Genomic DNA, 21,929 nt, shown 5'->3' with positions numbered 1-21,929 from the left:
AAATGACAATTTTATATATATATATATATATATATAATAACCCTTTTATATCTATCTATCTATCCATCTATATATATATACACCGGGTGCACCATTTATAATGTCCCACCTTTATAAACGAGGAACCAAAAGAGAGAGAGAGAGAGAGAGAGAGAAGCGAAACTTTGCACAAAGAAACTAAAGGAAGGGGGACATCCATCCATATATTGGGTAACGTCACCAGGTGAACAGTGTTGCCAACCCAATATAAAGTTATGATTTTTTAAATGGAATGACCTAAATTTAATTTCATAATTCGGATCAGCAATGAAAACAAAGACGAAAGAGATGACACTCGCAGATCAGTGTTGCATACTTTTTAAGAAATAACGTTAAGCATGTGTCAAATTAAAACGCTTTTAACACACACAAGGAATAAAGTAGTAATTATTTGTGCACATTAAATTAAATACTGGGAAGAACTCTTTAAAATGACTTCAAGTTTAGAAGGATCAGTTAAACAGTGTTGCCACAACAGAAGATAGAAAAGTTGAGTTTCGAAATATTGCAATAACTTGGAAAAGGTCCCTAGTACAGTATGGTTTAAAATTCATAGAGCAAATCAGTATGTCATACGGAGCATTGTCACGTTTATTTGAGATCGATACGTGAAGTACTTACGGAGATATTCGGTACTCTGTAAAAGCTGAGAATTTTGTGCTGTACAAGATGGTAATGCTGTTTCAAAAATCCCTTTTTTCCCCTCTGCGTTGCAGCAGAAGTTAAATTCTGTGACATGCCGAACTACAGCAAACTATTTAAATTAAGGAAACAATATTTTTTCTGTTTCATGAATTTTGTAATGCATGTTATGAATAATTGTTTCTTAATAATCTTAAACATATATTTCTTTAATCTAATTTCTTTCTCCTCAATATAAGTTAGAAACGACAATAAAACAGATATTAATAGTTGCCAAATTTTAACTGAAAATACACAGGCTAAGTTCTGTTAAATGGTAGCAAAATTTTTCAGATTATCCAATATTTATACGTACTGTCCAATTTTAGGAGAACATACACAACTTATTTTGCATTTCATTCACCACGAAGTTAAGTACAAATAATTTACAAATTGCTTTTTTAAGAAATGAGTTGCATTTATGGATTCATAGGTGCCGATTCCCTTATGAGGATTCAAAGGTTATGAGTCAAAATACAGCACGTAGATATATGCCATAAAAGCTATAGTGGAGCAAACACCAAACAACCTGTGTTAGGTGGCCATTAAAATCAAGAAATGTATCTGATCGATTAAGAAACGGAGAACCTGGTGGGTCCATGAACGGTTGGATCCGTAGTGTGTTGGCAAGTAAACGAGTACAATGTACAAAAAAAGCATGGAAGTATTTAGCCAAGTCAGGGCAGGGCGTAACTAGTGGAAACTCAAGGTCTATAGGCACCTGGCGCGTTAGCAGAGGTGGGTTTACTTGTAAACATACTGTGTAAAGAATATTCCATAGTTCTCCTGCAAATTATATGCGACATCGTATTCCTTAGCGCAGCTTAACTTTCTGTATAACGTCCCAAGTTTATGCCATTTAGGCTAAGGGGGACAATGATTAAGGCAAGTGACTGATGATAGAAGAATTAATGGGATGAGAATTTGATAGAAAGCGAGAGTACCCGACAACCCCATCGAAACGATGTTATCCACCACAAACTTACTAGACCGGAAAGCATAGCAGGGACCCCACGCACCAGAGGTAATCGCTCTACCACTGAGCAACCGTGCCTTCGCAGCTTATCTTTAAGACGGCATAACCACACAATTATCCTATTACAATTCAATCAAAATCTTTTGCTTTCTGTACAATGCTTCACAATAATTGAATACAGATTTATGATATACTGCAAAATGATATGTCTGACAAGCGATTATTCTCGGGAAAATACGTACAAACCTCTGCACGGTGGTCACTAGAAACTATCATTTCATCTATTTGAACAGAACGAAGTTGGAAACTCACACGGGCTTTTATCCATATGGAGGAGGCATGTCAGCGACAGTGTATGTGCGGAAAGGAAGACAAGCGAGGAAACAAGCACCATCCTGTACTACGTGGTCATTATGTTCTAACATGTTCTTGGAGTTCAGGATAAGCAAACGTGGGACTGTCCGTAGAAAACAAGCATGTCACCAAGTGGAAGTAAAATCGAAATGCTTATTTTCGCTTTGTGTTGACGCAAACCGTTACAAAATGAGAGGGTCCAGGTATTAGTACGAGTGTCATTTCAAAATCTTATATACAGCCCATGCACGACCGTTTGAGTATTTTGATCCAGTTCACTTTTAGATTAGTTGTGGGTAAGAGTTTGGGCTTGACGATTGTTTCTGTGTTTTCTGGTTTGCGTAGCTGTGTTGTGAGAAATTCAGTGGTGAACCCGACTGGGGTTGGGTTACACATGATTATAAGCGTTTCTATGTCAAAATCGAAACTCTATGTAGAAAGAATTCAACTGAAATTTACAATGCTTTGCGGGAGGTTTGTGGAAATAGTGTAGTGAATCACAGCATTGTATTACGGTACTCAGCTCGTTTTCGTGAAGGTCGTGTAAGAACTGCGGATTTCCAAAGAAGTGAAAGAGCATCAACTCCAACAGACTACACCTCTGAGATTATTGTGAATGACATTTTGAAAGAGGATCTATAAAAACATGTAAGAAAATTGCATGAGGCCAGAATGTCTGTCACTTCAGTTTACAGAATCATTACTGAGAAGCTGAAGATGAAGATGAGATGGGTTCCGCATGATCAGAGTAAAGAGCAGAAAGTATGTCGCAAAAGAATCGCTTCAACGTTATCAAGAAGAAGGAGATCAGTTTTTAAGAAGAACTGTTGCAATTGATGAAACCTGGATACGAGAGTTTGAACCAGAACTGAAGTTTCAGTCGTCCCAATAAAACAGTTCAGAAGCTTCACGCCCGAAGAAATTCCGTCGGCAACAATCAAAGGTTTAACTCACGATGATCTTCGCGTATGATACGAATGAAGAGCTGGCTACAATAGAGTGGCACAAGGGAGTCTGTACCAGGCGTGGTATACTACAAGGTATTTCTGCAAAGTTTTTTGCACCCGAAAATTCGTGAAAGAAATTCTGACATGGTAGCAGCTGGTGTCCTCATTCTGAACGATAATGCAAGGCCGCAAACTGCTCTACAAGTAAGGGTGACACTTAACAAGTATGGATGTGAAATCCTTTTCTTCCCAATATAGTCCTGATTTGAGCCCAACAGACTGATTTGTACCCCAATTTAAAATAACCACTCTGTGGAAAACGTTTTGATTCGATTGACGAACCTTTTAGTGAGGTGGCCCGAGTGATCAAACACCTCAACAATGAAGGTGCTGTAACCATTCCGTATTCGAGGTCTCTGTTTGTGGTTCTGTCCTCCGTGGTCCTGCCAATTAGTATTCTCCTGAGACCAGAACTTACCTGGATAGGACGATGAAAGACCTCTCTAAGAAGGGGTTACAAATTGTTTCCAAATGGCTCGTCGGTCTCCATGATGAGCATTAGGCGCCGAGAGGTTCGGGTGTCTCGTCTCAAAAACCTCATGGACGATCAGACTGTCATCCAGACCATAACGCACGCAAACATCACTCACACAAACAACGAAAACACACTGGATTCAGTAACACTATACTTATTTATTAGAATACTAATATAATAAAAAAATAAATAAAGAGAAATGAACAACACTTAACACAGAATATGTGTAATAATTTTCATCACTGAAATCACACTTTGCCTTTTTTAATGCAATGTAACCCTTTATATATATATATATATATATATATATATATATATATATATATATATATATATATAATTATATCTGAAATTTTACTATGAATACTTCTCTCACACCTTGACACACTTGGGAGGATTAGCACTGGGCGGAAAAGTTGCCGGAATAATCCCATGTAAAAATCCAATTGCTGCGCCAAACAATCCTGAAGCGTAAAGATGAGTCTTCAGCAAATAAAAAAAAAAAGAATGCTGATGTTGGAGGGCGCGTGTATAACTTTTTAAACGTACAAGGTTTGTGAACCTGGGACTTCACTAGTTGGGGCTAGCCGTAAGAAAACGTCCTTCGCCGGCTAATAGCTTGTGCCCCTTAACACAAAATCATACTTGATTCCCGACGCAACGTGCGTGGTGGCTGCACACAATACCAGAGTCAAACTCCCTGAGCTCAAAAGTTTAAGATGCAAGCTGCAATGGTTGACTAAAGAGTGTTGGCAGTTTATTCCAAAAACAACTCAGATCACCTGTATGCACATGCAAACGGAATACAGAAAATAATTTATGTTAATTTTAGTCTACTGGCTACGATGCACAAGACACTGCAATAACTCGGGCGTGAGAAAGTACAGATAAGGAACTGCAACAGCAACGTGACCGACGTCACTTTGGTAACTTGAACATCTGGTCAGCCAGTATTTCTCTAAACTACTGCAATATTTCCATAAGCGATTAAAGAAAGCACTTAATTTAGTTCCAAATAACTGCAGAATATATACTGTGCATAATAATAAGTCAGGGAGAAGCACTGAGAAGGTTCGTCGCTGACAAATATTCTCACCAGAAAGCAATGTTTTAAATATATATATGAGAAAACAATGAAAGACTTCTTTGTCCAGTTGCGTGGGAAAGAAGCAATTCCCACCGAAGAAAGAACTTATTTGCGTCGCAGAACAAAGTATAAATCGGAAATAATAATCACTGTCTTTACGAAATATACAGGGCGTCCACAAAAAGTACTTCTATAACCTGGTAGCGGTTATAGATTTGGGGCTCGTCAAGGGAACGACCTGTTAAGTGCACACATAGACAAGTTGAGATTCCATGGCCGTATAATGAGATATGAATAAAATTAGATGTTTCACCAAAAATTTAAAATCAGTTAGTTGGTAACACTGTGGTATGGTGTGAGACTTTCGTGCATAAACGATGAATGGTTTTTCACCTGAAAAAGGGGTATTTAAAATAGTTAAATAACTTGTTCACTCACTACAACATGAGGAGGTTCCTGCATGAGCAGTATCCAATCCAAATGTTCCATGAGGTGATAAGATCCTCTTGAACGATTGGTGCAGTTGGGTTTTCTTATCTTCCATTTCTTGACATGTTGAAACCATGCTGTTTTCCTGTGTTGAATATCCTCCACGGTTCTCCAACGATGAGTTGATAAGGGATTTTTTTTAACACTGGTGTGAGAAACGAGGTATGGTTAAAACACCTGTACGATAACTTCACTGAAAATGCCCAGAAAGCGTTTATAGGGCTATTTAAATTCTTACATTTTTCTTGAAACACTAATAAATACTTTTTAAACACTTGTAAATACTTTTCGTAAAATGTTTTAAGTGTTTTGTTTCGATCACTTTATTTGATATAATATGAAGTAAATATATACACTCAATAACTCTTCATGATAATATCGACTTAAAGAATTATCGAACATTGCAATAAAAGTTAGTAGATGTGTTCTTTTAAATATACTGATATCTGTATTTAAAATATTAGAATATGAATGAATATGCAAATAGCAAACGTGTTAAACGTACTAAAATATTAAAATTATTGTGAAAGTTTCAATATAACTATAATATATTTGAAAAATATGAAAATCATTGAAAAAGTAAAATGAATAAAGATGTAAACACTTAATAAACTGACAATATGTAAACAAAATAAGACTTTCACCTGTATGTCCTTTTTTTTTAAATTGCGCCTTATGTTGTTTGGCAAAAAAGAACGAAAAATAGTTTTTCCAAAATAAAACAAAATAAATTTAAGTGTCAAAATTGACGTTCATAGTAATTCCACGAAACAAGCATGATTCTGCACATCAAAAAAAGATTGTGATTTCGTTGACATGTATGAAGAAAATTCGGCACGCCATAAGATCAAAATGACATCCGTTCGCCATGTGAAAATCGAGACTAATTCGATAATGCTCAATACAACAAATGATTTTATTCTGAAACAAAGTTATTATTAGCTTAGGCCTAGAATAATAGTTGTTATTCACTTCCAAAAATGTAAGTATTGTAGGGTTAATGGCTACTATCTGCAAAAGAACTTATTAATAAAGCGTTGAAAACTATACAGTGTTAATCCAAGTTTCTCAAAGGTCTGAATCAAGGAAGTTGACTCAGTAGTCCAAACATTCCTGAAAATAAATGGTCATTACACCATGAATTGACCAAAACCATAGGTGGGGAAAAATGTGTATACTACACGTACTTACACACAAAATATGCCATCGACACCTGCGAGGCAAAACTAGAAACGTGAAAAGGCCTGCAACCATAGGCACTTACAAAAATGTTTCTATACATAACTGAAATATCAACACTTGAATATTCAGAAAAATACACGTATGTTCCCTGGAACATAATGTGTCTTCCACCTAGAAAAAGATGTGTAAACTCACAAAATACAAATGCTCTCGTAGCATCGTAAAATATGTCTCTATAAGGCAAAACACATAAGACCTATTAAAAGAAAAACATGAAATAGAAACACACAAAATATAGTCAACGACATTACAACTTTCTGGTCGGTCTGAAACATCCAGATTAAATTCCCTACAAAATAGTTATGTCGTTCCACGACAGTTAAACTTTCTTAGGCATCTTCGCTACAAAATATCCAAAATGGTCTTATTAGCACATTAAAATTCAGTCATCGAGCATATGAAATAATTAACAGAAAGTAATTTTCATAAAACGGTATGGCTTCATGCTGTCGGAAAAAAAAGAAAATAAGTTTATTTTTCGGGATCTATATCGAATTCGGATACTTTCTAGGACACTGTAACTAAAATACAATTTTCTCAAAATTAATATGAAAAATATTACAAAGTATTACTATACCAATACACATCATATAATTACGATTCATAAACATTAAAATATTCACTGAGATGTTACTAGACAGTAACATATACAGAAAAAAATGTTACCTAAGAATACACATGCTTAGTTACGGGTACTATAAAGGAAGAAAAATGGAAAACTATATTTTGCGATTGATGGCGAAAATACAGTTAGCTATGCAATATCCTATGGATTAGGCACATCCATTTTCCAAGAGATCTGCAATTCCAGGAAATATTGCCTCCCTGAAAAAACATTTATCCCCATGAAATATCCTACCCGAAGAAGTTTCTCTACGGTCGCCAAGAGTCTATAGGAGACTAAAAGAACGTTAATCTGAAATTACAAGAAAATATATGAATTAAACATATTTCCACATACATATCAATATGGAAGAAAGACGACCGTTCACCATCATAATATCTGTTCATATAGTTTCTTCTAAAATAAAAAGATTACTGCTTTAGTTCGGAAAATATGCTATTCACACGACATTCCTGCACATACTATTAACCAACAAGGAAATGCCTGTTTTCACTCATTTAAGGCTTAGGCTTCTTTCTTTTCTAAACTTTTCTCTTCGAACAAAATATATGTCATCCTGGAAATTCAAATAAGTCAAAATCGGGTAAATGACGTAAATGAGGTTCAACAAAATTGCAGTAAACACTTCAATATGAAAACAAATCTAAAATTAACACTAAAAAATTTAACATTGATTATAAGTGTAAAATTTCATATTCTACGCATGGGATTACATACTAAGTTTCAATTACAAATATACGGATGTGTATATATAAGTAACAACTAAAAAGTTTCTCATCCTGGGCATCTCGATACATCTTTTTTTTTAAAAAAAAAGATACTAAAAAGAAAATCAAACATTAATTATGAATCATGCGCATGATAACATGTTTAAGAATTTGGAAAGTGGGAAGGGATTCTAAAAAGAATTTTACAATTTAAAACACTTAATAAAATATATTATGAGGTCAAAATATCTTCCTACTGGCTGAGAGTGCGGAAATCGCCAAGATTTCAAATTGCTTTTAAAATGCAATTCCCCTACGCATTTAGCGTAATTAAGAATTTGGAAAGTGGGAAGGGAGTCAAAAAAGAACTTTAAAATTTAAAGACATTTAATATATTATAACGCCAAAACATCTTCCCACTGGCTGAGGTATGGAACTGCGCTACTAGTTCAAATTGCTTTTGAAAATGCAATTCCCCAACGTATGTAGAATGCGTTTTTACTAAAAAACCTAAATTCAATCATCCGAAATGAAAACAAGAAAAAATTAATAACATTAAACTACTAGTAAGTCATTAATAAGGTTTCCAATTGGTATTCAACTGCGAAGTGTGACACGGAGTAAAGACCAAAACAGAAAAAGAATCAATCAGCTGTGTGTCGCCCGTTATTCATCGACATAAACAGGTGGTCGAAAATGCAGCGGCTATCAAAACAAAAAAAAAAAAAAAAAAAGAAAGAAAAAATATAATGGCTGCTCTTCGCTGAACAGTTAAAAGTTAGAAGCAAAAATGAGTTTTGAAACAATGCATAATTCTCTTTTCATTTTTTCCGTGAGTCATCGAAACTGAAAGCAAAATGGAAGAAAAATGAATACATGTTTATCGCCTAACAGTTGAAAAAAGATTAAAAGAAATGCGTGGCTTTCCTGGAAGAAAAATTTGTATCAACATACAGTCTAGGATACTTTTTTCTCTTTTTCTGTTATTTCTATTTCTGTCTTGATAACTGCAGTCTGTTCGTCTATTCCTACAACGGTTACCTCTACGTACAAATCTATTCTTGATGTTGTCACACTTGTTGCGGTTCCTGTCTAGTTTGTGGTAACTGAGATTACGTGACCGTGATTTACGACTCCTTTTGTATCTGTTATTCTTGCTTGTATAGCCTTGGTTCTGATTCCCTTTAAATGTCGTATTGTTTACGTTCCGGTCTGCGTATCTTTGCCTATTGCTATAACCTCGTTTGCGCATTTTCAATCTGTGGTTTGTGACAGCTGTTTTAAAGTCTATCTCAGACAAGTTGATAGGAACTTCTATCCCCACCACCCACCTGCTAGCTGCCTACAGTTTAAGAGGGGAGTTGTGTTGCTGTTCTCTTTAGCAATACAAACCCCCATTCGCTGCCATGTAGATATTTAAAAAAACAGTGTGTAAATAACGGATTGAAACTCTCAGGTAAACGTGTACGTACTTCTTGGTTGTTAACACATTAAACAGAGTAACCAAAACGGGTTAATAAGTAACTGTCAAATCAACTTAAGTATGCTCATTAATTCAAAAAGCGGGGTGTGTGCAGAAGCGTTGTAATAGCGGACTATGTCTGCTACTCGAGTGCGCATTACAACTGATGGCAGGGTTGGACCTTGTACACAATTTATTGCATCAGCACGATGATTTTATAAGGTTTCTTTTTTGTTAATACACCAACATATGCATGAAAAAAAATGAAAGGACATATTTAGTTAACGTCTCGCACGTATGCCATATAGATTAAAGGAGACTATGATAATTGAAAATGAATGATAAGGAAGTATTGATGGAAGAGGAAAGTGGCAGCTAGGGGAGAACCCCGAGAAAACACACTGACACGATGTCATTAGCCATGAATTTACATGATCAAGGACCGGACCGAAAGTAAATAATTTACCACTGAGCCCCCATTCCTCCGTAACATATGGCAACAAAAATTTAACAACCTATGACAAGAAAACTAAAAAGTGTGTCGACTTCTTTTCAGGCCCGTATCAAAGGGGGTCTAGGGGGCCGGCCTCCCCTAAATTTTTACTGGCTTCCTGTAAATTTTCACTGTAGATTTGAAAATGAACAATAATATGTTGATGAACTATAATGTGATTGAATCGCCCCCCCCCCCTAAATTCTAGCGGACCCCCTTTACATATTTGGACTGGCTACTGGCCTGCAGTTTTCCATGAAGATAGTGGAGATACTTTCTCCTCCAGATCACAATATCATCCCTATCAACTATGAAACCTTTCCTGTTGCGCAACACGTATTTAAATTTCATAACTGGAAGAATGGAGGGTCATCATCGGTGTTTATTGCTGACAGAATTTTATCTAACGTTGGCAATTCATTTCGGAAAAAGAACTGATGTACCTTCGATCGAATAGCCGACTTCGTAAAATCGTCGTATTTTTCAAGCAGGGAAGTGCTTTTGCGCGTCTTTTTTGGACTTTTCAGTTTATTTTCATTAAATTTGGCCTTCCGTCGGATTCTGTACACAGTTGCTTGTCCCACCCCTGTCTGTTTTGCAGTCATGTCGGCCAATTGTTCTACATTTAAATGAGGATGATGATCTCTCAAAGAATTAAACACATTCAAAACGCAGCGCCTCTCACCACTTCTCAAAGTTTTTCCGCGTTTATCACAGAACTGGAAGACATTCTAGAATCTTGCTTAACGGGCACACTAAAAACACGTTACAAATAAATAAATAAATATATTTTTGTATGTATTACACATACATCCACTAATACACTCCCTACTATATACAAGCACTAAAGTATTTTCACACACTATAGAGTTCACACACGCTAAATTCATACTATCTTCACAGCGATATTCCACGTATTCAATGTCCAATCGAATATACAACTATTTTTGTTTCTTTCTTTATAGTGGGAACATATGTCAACTATTCCTCATAGCTCTCTCCCCCATTCTAACATCAAATAAAAGAATCAGCATAAATTCGGTTTATAAATAACTGTTGTTATACTTTTTTAAATGGTCAAATCAATATTTATTAGTCCTATAAAATACATAAACAATGCTATATCCTTTTCTTAAAATAACCATATTAATTGAAGTTGTGAATGATGGGTGGGTTAAGAGTAGCTAAACGGAATAGCAAACTCCCTCACATTGACAAAAAGCGCGCGCGTAGTGGAGTGGAAAACTTAGATTTTAAACAATACTGATATAAATGTCTCAAACGTTTCCTTCCCTGTCAGGGGTGGTATTCCTGCTTTCCCCTCTTGCGGCGAGAAAGAGGAGGAGAGTAGGGGAGTTTTCTTGTTTTCCTATCAACTAGTCTGAGATAGCGTATAGTGCGCTTGCGACCTTTGTCGTTTACAATCAGAATTTCGTGATTTTCACTACTACTAACGGTGTCATTGGATTCTGAATAAGCAAAGTCATTATCAGATTTGTTACGAGGGTGGTTCAGGACGTCTGTCTTTGGTTCAGGTTCCAATTCCGATATTTTGTTTACACTAGGAATATCAGTCATTAATTGAGGCTCAAATTCCGGTGTTTTGTTTTCAGCATTTTCTATTTGCTGGCTATTTTTGCAACATTCTTTCTGTATAGTGTCTAAATTCTGACCTGATTCGTTCTTTGACTCAACGAGATTATCTTTACATTCGTTTGTCTGTGTCTCAATCTTCTCTATAAGATGAACGAAATTCTCTTGCTGCTTGCTTTCTCTAGCCTCTAATTTTTGAAAAAGTAAGTCTAATTTCTCATTAAGTAAAGCTAATTCTGCTTGCGTGTATGGCATCTTGAGCAAAATAAAATAGGCTATCACAAAAATATGATTAAAATCACCTGAAAGAGATTTTCTTTTTTTAGATTACTGGTTCTAAGCTAAAACAGAAACGATATATTAAAATATTGATCTTATAAGTATTCGAGCACCAACGGTCTCGATTCGGGTCGGTAGTTCGGGCGTCATTTATTTGTAATCGCCTGGGTTCGAGGTCTCTGTTCGTGGTTCTGTCCTCCGTGGACTTGCCAATAATTATTCTCCTAAGACCAGAACTTACCTGGATAGGACGATGAAAGACCTCTCTAAGAAGGGGTTACAAATTGTTTCCAAATCGCTCATCGGTCTCCATGATGAGACGAGCATTAGGCGCCGAGAGGTTCGGGTGTCTCGTCTCGAAAACCTCATGGACGATCAGACTGTCATCCAGACCATAACGCACGCAAACATCACTCACACAAACAACGAAAACCCACTGGATTCAGTAACACTATACTTATTTATTAGAATACTAATGTAATAAAAAATAACGAAGAGAAATGAACTACACTTAACACAGAATATGTGTAATAATTTTCATCACTGAAATCACACTTTGCCTTTTTAATGCAATGCAGCCCTTTATATATATAAATTATATCTGAAATTTCACCAAAAATGCTTCTCTCACACCTTGATGCACTTGGGGGGATTAGCACTGGGGGGAAAAGTTGCCGGGATAATCCCATGTAAAAATCCAATTGCTGCGCCAAACAATCCTGAAGCGTAAAGAGGAGTCTTCAGCAAAAAAAAAAAAAAAAAAAAGAAAGAATGCTGATGTTGGAGGGCGCGTGTATAACTTTTTAAACGTACAAGGTTTGTGAACCTGGGACTTCACTAGTTGGGGCTAGCCGTAAGAAAACGTCCTTCGCCGGCTAATAGCTTGTGCCCCTTAACACAAAATCATACTTGATTCCCGACGCAACGTGCGTGGTGGCTGCACACAATACCAGAGTCAAACTCCCTGAGCTTAAAAGTTCAAGATGTAAGCTGCAATGGTTGACTAAAGAGTGTTGGCAGTTTATTCCAAAAACCACTCAGTTATATCATCTGTATGCACATGCAAACGGAATACAGAAAATTATTTATGTTAATTTTAGTCTACTGGCTACGATGCACGAGACACTGCAATAACTCGGGCGTGAGAAAGTACAGATAAGGAACTGCAACAGCAACGTGACTGGCGTCACTTTGGTCACTTGAACATCTGGTCAGCCAGTATTTCTCTAAACTACTGCAATATTTCCATAAGCGATTAAAGAAAGCACTTAATTTAGTTCCAAATAACTGCAGAATATATACTGTGCATAATAATAAGTCAGGGAGAAGCACTGAGAAGGTTCGTCGCTGACAAATATTCTCACCAGAAAGCAATGTTTTAAATATATATATATATGAGAAAACAATGAAAGATTTCTTTGTCCAGTTGCGTGGGAAAGAAGCAATTCCCGCCGAAGAAAGAACTTATTAGCGTCGCAGAACAAAGTATAAATCGGAAATAATAATCACTGTCTTTACGAAATATACAGGGCGTCCACAAAAAGTACTTCTATAACCTGCTAGCAGTTATAGTGCCCTATCCAGAATACAGAATTTACAAAAAGTTATTTCGTACAATAAATTATTTAATACCATAATATCTTTCAGCGTGAAGAACTTTTGAATTGACTGAACTGAGGAAAGAGGGAGGAAAAACTGCACTGGTGCCGTCTCAAGGTCAAGCAGATCTGCCAACTGCAAAAGAGCCAAACTTGGAGAGTTGATGAATCAAACACCACAAACTAGAATAGTGTATTAACTGTACAAATTCTAGGAGACATTAAAACTAGGAAGCTCTTTTTCCAAACACACTGTATTTACGTAACGGTACATCTACCACTAAATGCAAACATTAGAAACTATTGGTATCATAAGAAATAAAAGTCTATGTGTCATGCTAAATAACAATGTATGAGTCTAATTTCGTAATAATGTTCGCAAAATTTGCGGATCGCAAACGAACGCAAATAATGAATATAATTGCATACCAAGTATCGCAAAAAAACCAAAAAACATTTTAAGACATTCATTAACTACGACCCAGCTGCTGCGTATGTAAAAGAAAACTTGAACCTGTGATTTTTGTGATATCAATCCACAATTCACATATTTTTACGTTTGGTGAAGTATCATAGAAGGAGTTTACCAAAGGTATACTTTACTAAGCTAGCCAAAGCCATCCTACCTATCCTAACTCATATTTTATGTTCAAGGACAAAAAGAAAGAAAAAAAACACCTAAGTAAAATTTTAGTGAACCCCTCAGCACTATATTACGGAAGCTAAACATATCACGCATTGTTGTGCGTGAGCCTGTGTATAGTACATTACATCAGTGTTACTACTTGCATTTTGATCAATTTTTTACCTTTGAATTTATAATAAATATGGTGGTGATTTACTTTTGGCGCACCAAATTTTGAAAGGTTTACAGGTAAAATTCAGTACTTCGCATGAAAAGACATATTTATAAAGAATAAATTTCTGCAAATAAAAAGTACTACACCTGTATTTTGTTTACAAGTGTAGGTTAATAGTGTTAAATCGTTACGAGAACTTTATTACGGATAAAATAAGTGAGTGCATATAAATGATGGTTGTATTAGAAACTATTTTCCAACGGTGCTGTATTTATGCACAGTGTACAGAAGTTGTATTTTACGTTTACGTGTGGAACGCTGCAAGTATGAAACCGTGATAAGTATTATTGAAACTCATATGTGCCAAAATCCATTAGTTTTCACTATCCTCATTTCTGCATATACCAACCTTCGCTGACACACCTGCTCCCTTCGGACGCACCCTCTCACAAAAGCTTGGGCATTCCAGCTTCGCCCTGCCGTGACTCGGTTAGATAGTATTCATGCTTTTTAGTGAACTACTAGCACATGTTGTTTCTTGTTTTTTGCATTGCAGTTTTTATGCATACATCCGGACGCCGTATTTACACGCAAATCCTTGAAGAATTATAATCTTTCCACAATTGATTATCATAGTCCCCTTGAAATTTAACTATTCAATTTAAGATGTTTTCATGTCGGCCAGCGCAAATTATTTAGTAAACAATAAGAAGGAATTTGTGAAAGAATTGTAATTTTTGAACGATTATTTCCAGTGGTGCAGCGAAAGTAAACCTGAACGACAATATTCCTAAAAAATGTGCTTAAAACATTATGTCGAGCTTCACATGAAAGGCTGTAGCGCGTTTCAAACTTATTCGATGAATTGTAACTACACATTCAATAAGTGAGCTGACAAATACAGAAGATAACGTGCAGTTCACAAGTTTGCGGCAAAGTAGAAATGTAAAAAATATACGAATTTTATGGTACAAATATTTATGTATTTCCAGAAAAATGCCTATTTCATTGGTGCATATCGGCTACAACTCATACAGCTAACCCTTGCAGAGATTTATATGGTAGCAAAATAATAATAATAATAAAAAAAAAATACTCAGTTAGGGCCAATGACTTTAAAATTTTAAGTTCCTAAGTGAGAGTTCATCTGTACTAAGTATACCACACAAAGAAATTTGTTTCGTGACCTGATGGATACTGCGAGAGACTTGGGGAACTATTCCGATATAGGTTGCATCAACGAATAGCAATATTTACCACTTTGTTAGTGATCATCGGCATAGCAGTTATAATGACTTCTTGCATTTCTTGTATGTACAATTTCTTAATCATTGTTTCAGAATGATCCCCTTAGACGTATGTTAGCAAACGAAGGAAGTGGGTAATTATCTGGGTTACACCCACTTGGCTACACCCGCCAGCTACAATACAGCCAAAGAAATTGTGCTTGGAAACCATCGTTTGTATTGCTTCAATTGCAACAAACTGTTACTTATTTCATTCATTCGTGTTTAAAAAAGAAGTGGTAACAAGTCGGTAATATTTACAGATAATATTGAATTGTTTCGATATTATTCCCTTAAAGTTGCACGAGAATAAGTATATTCACCGCACGAAATAGCTATTAGGTAACTCTCGTAAACGTATTTCTACCATCTTGTTGAAATGTGAATTTGTATTACTAACTCAAGAACAATTTATATCAACATTACGTTTAATTAGTCCCTTCAAGAACTCAAATGGGTTTCATTTATTGTATGTCCATTCATTAATGTTTTATTTCGTTTTAATAATTTCTTCACGATTTCTCCAACGCTGAGGGAAAAAAGGGAATTTTGAAACAGCGTTACCATCTTGTACAGCACAAAATTCTCAGCTTTAACAAAGTACCGAATATCTCGGTAAGTACTTCACGTATCGATCTCAAACGTGACAATGATCCTTATGATATACTGATTTGCTCTATGAATTTTAAACCATACTGTACTAGGGACCTTTTCCAAGTTATTGCAATATTTCGAAACTCAACTTTTCTATCTTCTGTCGTGGCAACACTGTTTAACTGATCCTTCTAAACTTAAAGTCATTTTAAAGAGTTCTTCCCAGTATTTAATTTAATGTGCACAATAAATTACTACTTCATTCCTTGTGTGTGTTAAAAGAGTTTAAATTTGACACATGCTAACGTATATTTCTTAAAAAGTATGCAACACTGATCTGCGAGTGTCATCTCTTTCGTCTTTGTTTTTATTGCTGATTCGAATTATGAAATTAAATTTAGGTCATTCCATTTAAAAAGTCATAACTTTATATTGGTTGATTGATTGATTGATTGATTTTGAGTCTTACGTCCCGTTCAACAGCGAGGCTATATGAGACGTGGACCTACTGATTAATGTGGAATCCGAACCACATTAGCTTCCGCCGGGAATCGAACCCGGGTCTCCCACGCCAAAGGCGCGTACGCTAACCCCTTAGCCACGGAGGAGCTCTAACTTTATATTGGGTTGGCAACACTGTTCACCTGGTGATGTTACCCAATATATGGATAGATGTCCCCCTTCGTTTAGTTTCTTTGTGCAAAGTTTCGCTTCTCTCTCTCTCGTGGTTTCTCTGTAATAAAGGTGGGACATTATAAGTGGTGCACCCGGTATATATATTGCATAGTATAAACAAAAGTGTGTAAGGTAAGGGAAAATATTAGTTTTGTTAGGAAAGTGTAGAGATAGAGGGTCAATGCAGTGACAAAAATTCGAAAGAGAAAGTAGTTTTCCAAATTTTGTAGTTATCTATACCTTATAGACATGCTGTCTTTAAGAAAACTAAAAACGCCATTCTTTGAAAAATGCTTACGAAGGTCAATATACACCCTTCTTTGCACAACTGTCACTCAGTGGACGCGTATATATAATGCTCGTCGTTACTATTTCAACGAGAAACAATAGAACATATTAAATCATAGTGAGCACTTTTCTAAGTATGGTATTTTTGGCGTTTTAAACGTTAGCATATCAACAAGCTATAAAGAACTGCAAAATTTGGAAATTTACTTTCTCTTTCAAATTTTTGTTACTGCATCACCCATTTTTGTTTATACTATGCAATATCTATGTCAAATTGTCTTTTTTGGTTTCAATTTTGATAATTATGATTTGGCATATCATCTGCAGTCTCAGCCCTCGATTCGACTTTCGACAAATTTGAGGTTATAGGCAGGAGTACCTCTCATGCAGGGCGGTAAAATTCTCGTGCCAAATAATAGGATCACAGTAGATGCTTACCGAAGTGTTTGAAAACTTTCGAGCGGTATTGTACAATCCTGCAGATAATGTGTAAATTTAAGTTAGGTCGAAGGGATATTGTGTGTCAATTTAAATAGTTCAGAGATTCTAAAGAAACAATGTGTAATGCCATATTTTAATAAAATCAGCTAAAAAATAAAAGGGTTATAATAATTTCAAATTAGAACGCTGTACATCGTGTGTGTCCCTAAAATGTTTAAGTACCATTTCTTTCTCTCTAAGTACTTGTGAAGCAGTGACACAGCTATTCCCAGTTCGGTTACAATGCTAAATGAAGTTCACTTATAGTAACTGAGTGTATGGTCTGTATTTCATTCTAGTAACTTTTCCCTTACATTCCCAGTATAACTAACTGTAACAGCAAAGCTCAGTGATTTTGGGGATCTGTAATCAATAGCGTAAGAATGCATGGGCCTCCCTGCAAAAATGACAAAATGGCCCCTATTTTCCACGTTCATGAAGGCACGTAAAATTTATAGAGAACATATTGATCTTCGATGTTCCATGTAGTCAGTTACTACATTCTTATATTACGCAAAAAATTGCACATATTATTATTATTTGAAGCAACTGCATAGAACTCAAAAGTTTCTTAAGAGAAATATCTTTTTAAATAAATTAGCACACAGAATGTTTACAACTAATATATGAAAACTTTAAAATTTCTCGATGCTGATCACAATTTCCAAAAGGGGTGAAACGTTTGGAAGAGGAATTCGTTCTCTACTTTGTCAGTATCAACATGATGATTTTCTTAGCCTTCAAAGCTCAAAATTGCGAAAAAGCTTGATCATCTGCGACATTACACTACGAAAATTTACTGACCAGCCAAAACATTATGACTACCTACTAAATATCTGGTATATTCAATTTGGCTCGCAGCACAGCAATAATGCGGTTTGGCATGGAAACAATGAGACCTTGGTAGGTGGCAGGAGGCATGGCGCACCACATCTGAATATACAAGTACCTTAGTCACCGTACCGCAGAAGGTGTCGATGAGCTCGGATCTTACGCTTAATGACATCCCAAAGATGTTCAATTGGGTTAAGATCGGGTGAGTTTGGAGGCCACTGAATCAATTGAAATTCATCACAGTGCATAACAATGGCCCTGTGACAAGGGGCGTTGTTCTGCTGAAATATCCCATTCCTAGCTGGAAATACGGCTGACATGAGTGAATGTACATTATCAGTAATGAACTGTCGATAGCTAGGAGCCATCATGTTACCCTCCACACGCACTACTGGACCCATGATTGACCATGCGAAGCTTCTTCAATCATAAGTGAGCCACCACTGGTCTCTCGTCACTCTGTTCTGCACGTCTTGAGCAGCGTTTCCATGGAAGACGACGGATTCTGACCCGGCCATCAATGTGATGAAAATAGTATCGTGATTCATCGGACCATGCATTGTTCTGTGGTCTAATGACGACTGGTACTTGTCCATTTCAGTCTTTATCGATTATGCCGTGTGGTTAACATAATGTACGTATGGGATTTCAGGTGTGGAGGCTCATATCTAACAGCGTACGCTAAACTGCATGCTCAGATACCTTCGCGCTTTATCCACTGCTACAGTCTGTTGAAATGTGCTATTAATTGTGCCACAGGTTTAGTTCTACTCTGCTGTACCAACCTCGAAAGTCTATGACGTCTGACATTTTTACTGGAGTATGCCTGTCCACTTCTGCTTTAGTTTAGTGATGATTTCACTGTCCTTTTCCCAACCTTGGAAGATATTAAGCACGACACATCGCAAAAGCCGGACAAGTCGTGCTGTTTCCCAAATGCCATCCCCAGCTTTCGATCAACCCATCAAATTCTGATATATCGCCGTCATTTCCCACACAACGCACAATCATTATACTGACTAATCGAATAAGACCCTGTCACCGTCTGGCGAGCGGTGCTGATGTGCCCCGTGGCTCTTACGTCACCCAAACGATTTCGTTCAAAAAGTAGCAGGTCACCATAATATATTGGCTGGTCAGTGTAAGTTTTGTTTGTTGGCTTTGAGTTTTCCGAAAAGTAGCTCAAATACTGCCGTCATTACTGGCAAAAAATGAGATATAGTTGCAACCCTATAACCTACCCTGGATTAAGTTTTAGCAACCCTAGATTTTTTAGCACCACATAATTTTATAACATAAAGCGAATCTTCGAAACTTAAACGGGCCTTCTTTTGTTCTGATCGTCCCAGTATTGTGGGTCCTGTGGGCCCGGTAGTTACAACACTGTGATGTTGCAATACAATTATATAACCTAAAATATAAACAGATAAAAAAGAAAGAGAAAACTTGTTATACGTACTTCAGCATGAAATATTACAACTGACGTTTTGTCTTTTTCATTCATCACATCGATTCCCAGTCTCTCTGCAAATTTAGAATATTTAAGTGAATCCATAGCTAGCAATGAAATAGTCCTATTCATTGTACAAGACAGTCCTGTAATATTAGGGATTGATTGCGCCGATCTCTCGTCAGGGAAAACGATCTCATGCAACAACTTTCCGTGATAAATTCTCTTACATTTTTCTTCTTTAAAATAAAATTTCAATTCATTTATTTGGGCATCTTCCGTTGATGGAGTTTCAATATTATTTTTCAAACTCAATCCTCTTTTATGTTTCGTCAATTTTTCAATGGGCTGACAACACATTAATAAATAGGAAAACGGACTGTAATGGCCGGAAAACGCCTTTTGACATCCACCTGAGACAAGGACCGATAAGCCTTCCAGACCTGAATGTACTATTCCACATGTAACATCCTGTAGTATACCGGAGAATGAATCATGGTTCCACGTTTGCAAACACACATCACATATTTGATTCCGTTTGTTTTTACTGCCACTTTCTTCTATAATTACACTCTGACAGCAAGAATCATTCACATGAAAATCCTTGCCTTCAGCATCAATTATCACTTCCAGTTTACCTTTCAACCATGGAATACAGTTTCTGTTCCAATTTTCATACCAAATTTTCTTTCCTGAAAAAGAAAGCGACAAACTGATTTCAATACAATATAAAATATATTTTGTTACTCAATAATTTAAAGTTACAAAATTACTACAAGAATGAGTCCTATTTCGGACGTTTACCACGATTAAAGATTTCGTTAGCGCATTGTATGATTCATACTGAACAGTTTATTTTATTTTTTATTTCATTAGTGCATATCACAAAAAAGTCAAGTTAATTTGCTACTTTTTAAAAAGGTTTCATTTATGTATATAAAGCTGTAAGACTTCATACATGCGATTCACCTTCTTTAAGGAAGAATATACAATTCTACCCTGAATGCCACAATGCTGTCACTGCTGAATCAAAACAAACTGTTCTTTTAAGCTTTTTTAGGGGTAGGGAGGGGGTAAGCTGGGGTCGGCTTTACGGATCGCTGTCCTCCACCTGTTTCTATCTTTTCATATCTGCTATGACACCACACTGCACCATATCATTCTTAACACAATCTCCCTCTTTTTCTTTGGGCGGCCTCGGGTTTGTTCACCATTCAGTTCTATAGCACCTACTCGATGAGCTACGTACTCCGAAAGTCTTCTTATATGATCACCTCAGTCTACTTTCTTGTGTTTCTACTACTGATCTCACCTTCACTGTTTCCCGGATCACTTCACTCTTTATTTTATCCTTCCGTGTCACTCCACACATCAATTGCTGGGTCTTCATCTCCACAACATCAAACTTCTGTCCTTCTCTCTTCTTCGTTGTCCAACCTTCCGCTATAATAGGCAGATCCACTACTGTTTTGTAAACTTTACCTACTGTCACACAATACTTCTGTCGCTTCTCTCCATTTCATCCAACCGTTGCTAATTTTACTGTTTAAATCTTCTACTCCTGTATTTTCCTTTAGTATTGATCCGAAATACTTGAATTTCCTCGTCAATACTACCTTCTTCGTCCAATCGTACTCTTCTATTCTCGACTACATTTTCCTGAAAGGACAGTGCAAATATTCTATCTTGGTTTTACTAATTCTACGCCCTTTGCTCGCCAATGCTTCTCTCCAGGTATCTAGTTTCTCTTGCAATGCTGCCTTGGTCTCACTCATCAGCACGATGTTACCCGCAAATAGCATATTTGAATATGCTAACTCTTGGATATCCTTTGTAAGTTCGTCCATGGCAATTGCAAAGAGGTATGGACTAAAACTAGATCTCTCATGAAGCAGCACTTCAACTGTGAAGTCTTGTTATTCCGCACTCTCCTTCCTCCTGTCCTATATCCATTACACGTATCTTGAACTATATAGATGTACGTGTTCCGAACAAACTACTTCTTCAGTGCCTACCACATAAGATCCGTGGTACTCTACCATATACTTTCTCTATCGATGAAAAAAAAATATGGAGATCCTTCTGGTATTCTCTGTACTTTTCCATTAGCCTCCTAAGTGCAATTATTGCATCCGCTCTCGATCGCCCTGGCATGAAACCGAATTCGTTCTGTTATTTCAATTTCTTCCCTCAATCTTGTCTCTATCACTCTTTTTCAGAGCTTCATTGCATGACTCAGAAGTATTATTCCTCTATAGTTGCCACAATCCTGCACATCTGTTTTTTTTTTTTAAAAAAAAAACAAACGGTACAATGGTTCAAAAAAATGCTTCTTCTGCATTCTTCTGTCATTTCCTGTTTTCAATCTATCTATTAAAATGCTACAGTACCAATTAAGAGCGACCCAGCTCTAAC

The 21,929-nt window shown here is 36.4% G+C and overlaps 1 protein-coding gene across 2 annotated transcripts in view; it reads right to left on the bottom strand.

Annotated features, from left to right (window-relative positions):
* LOC145664458 (thioredoxin domain-containing protein 11) overlaps positions 1-21,929 on the bottom strand; it is a 506,348-nt gene that overhangs the window by 246,647 nt on the left and 237,772 nt on the right. For both annotated transcript variants that reach the window (XM_081731156.1, XM_081731155.1), the window contains exon 7: positions 19,524-20,206. In XM_081731156.1, coding sequence (XP_081587282.1) covers positions 19,524-20,206 — 683 coding nt within the window. The remainder of the gene's footprint in view (positions 1-19,523; positions 20,207-21,929) is intronic.

The sequence above is a fragment of the Thermobia domestica genome, chromosome 11 (assembly GCF_964235325.1).
Source record: "Thermobia domestica chromosome 11, izTheDome1.hap1.1, whole genome shotgun sequence".
Lineage (NCBI taxonomy): Eukaryota > Metazoa > Arthropoda > Insecta > Zygentoma > Lepismatidae > Thermobia > Thermobia domestica.
Note: the sequence above shows the minus strand (reverse complement) of the source record. Positions and strands in the feature narration are given on the sequence as shown.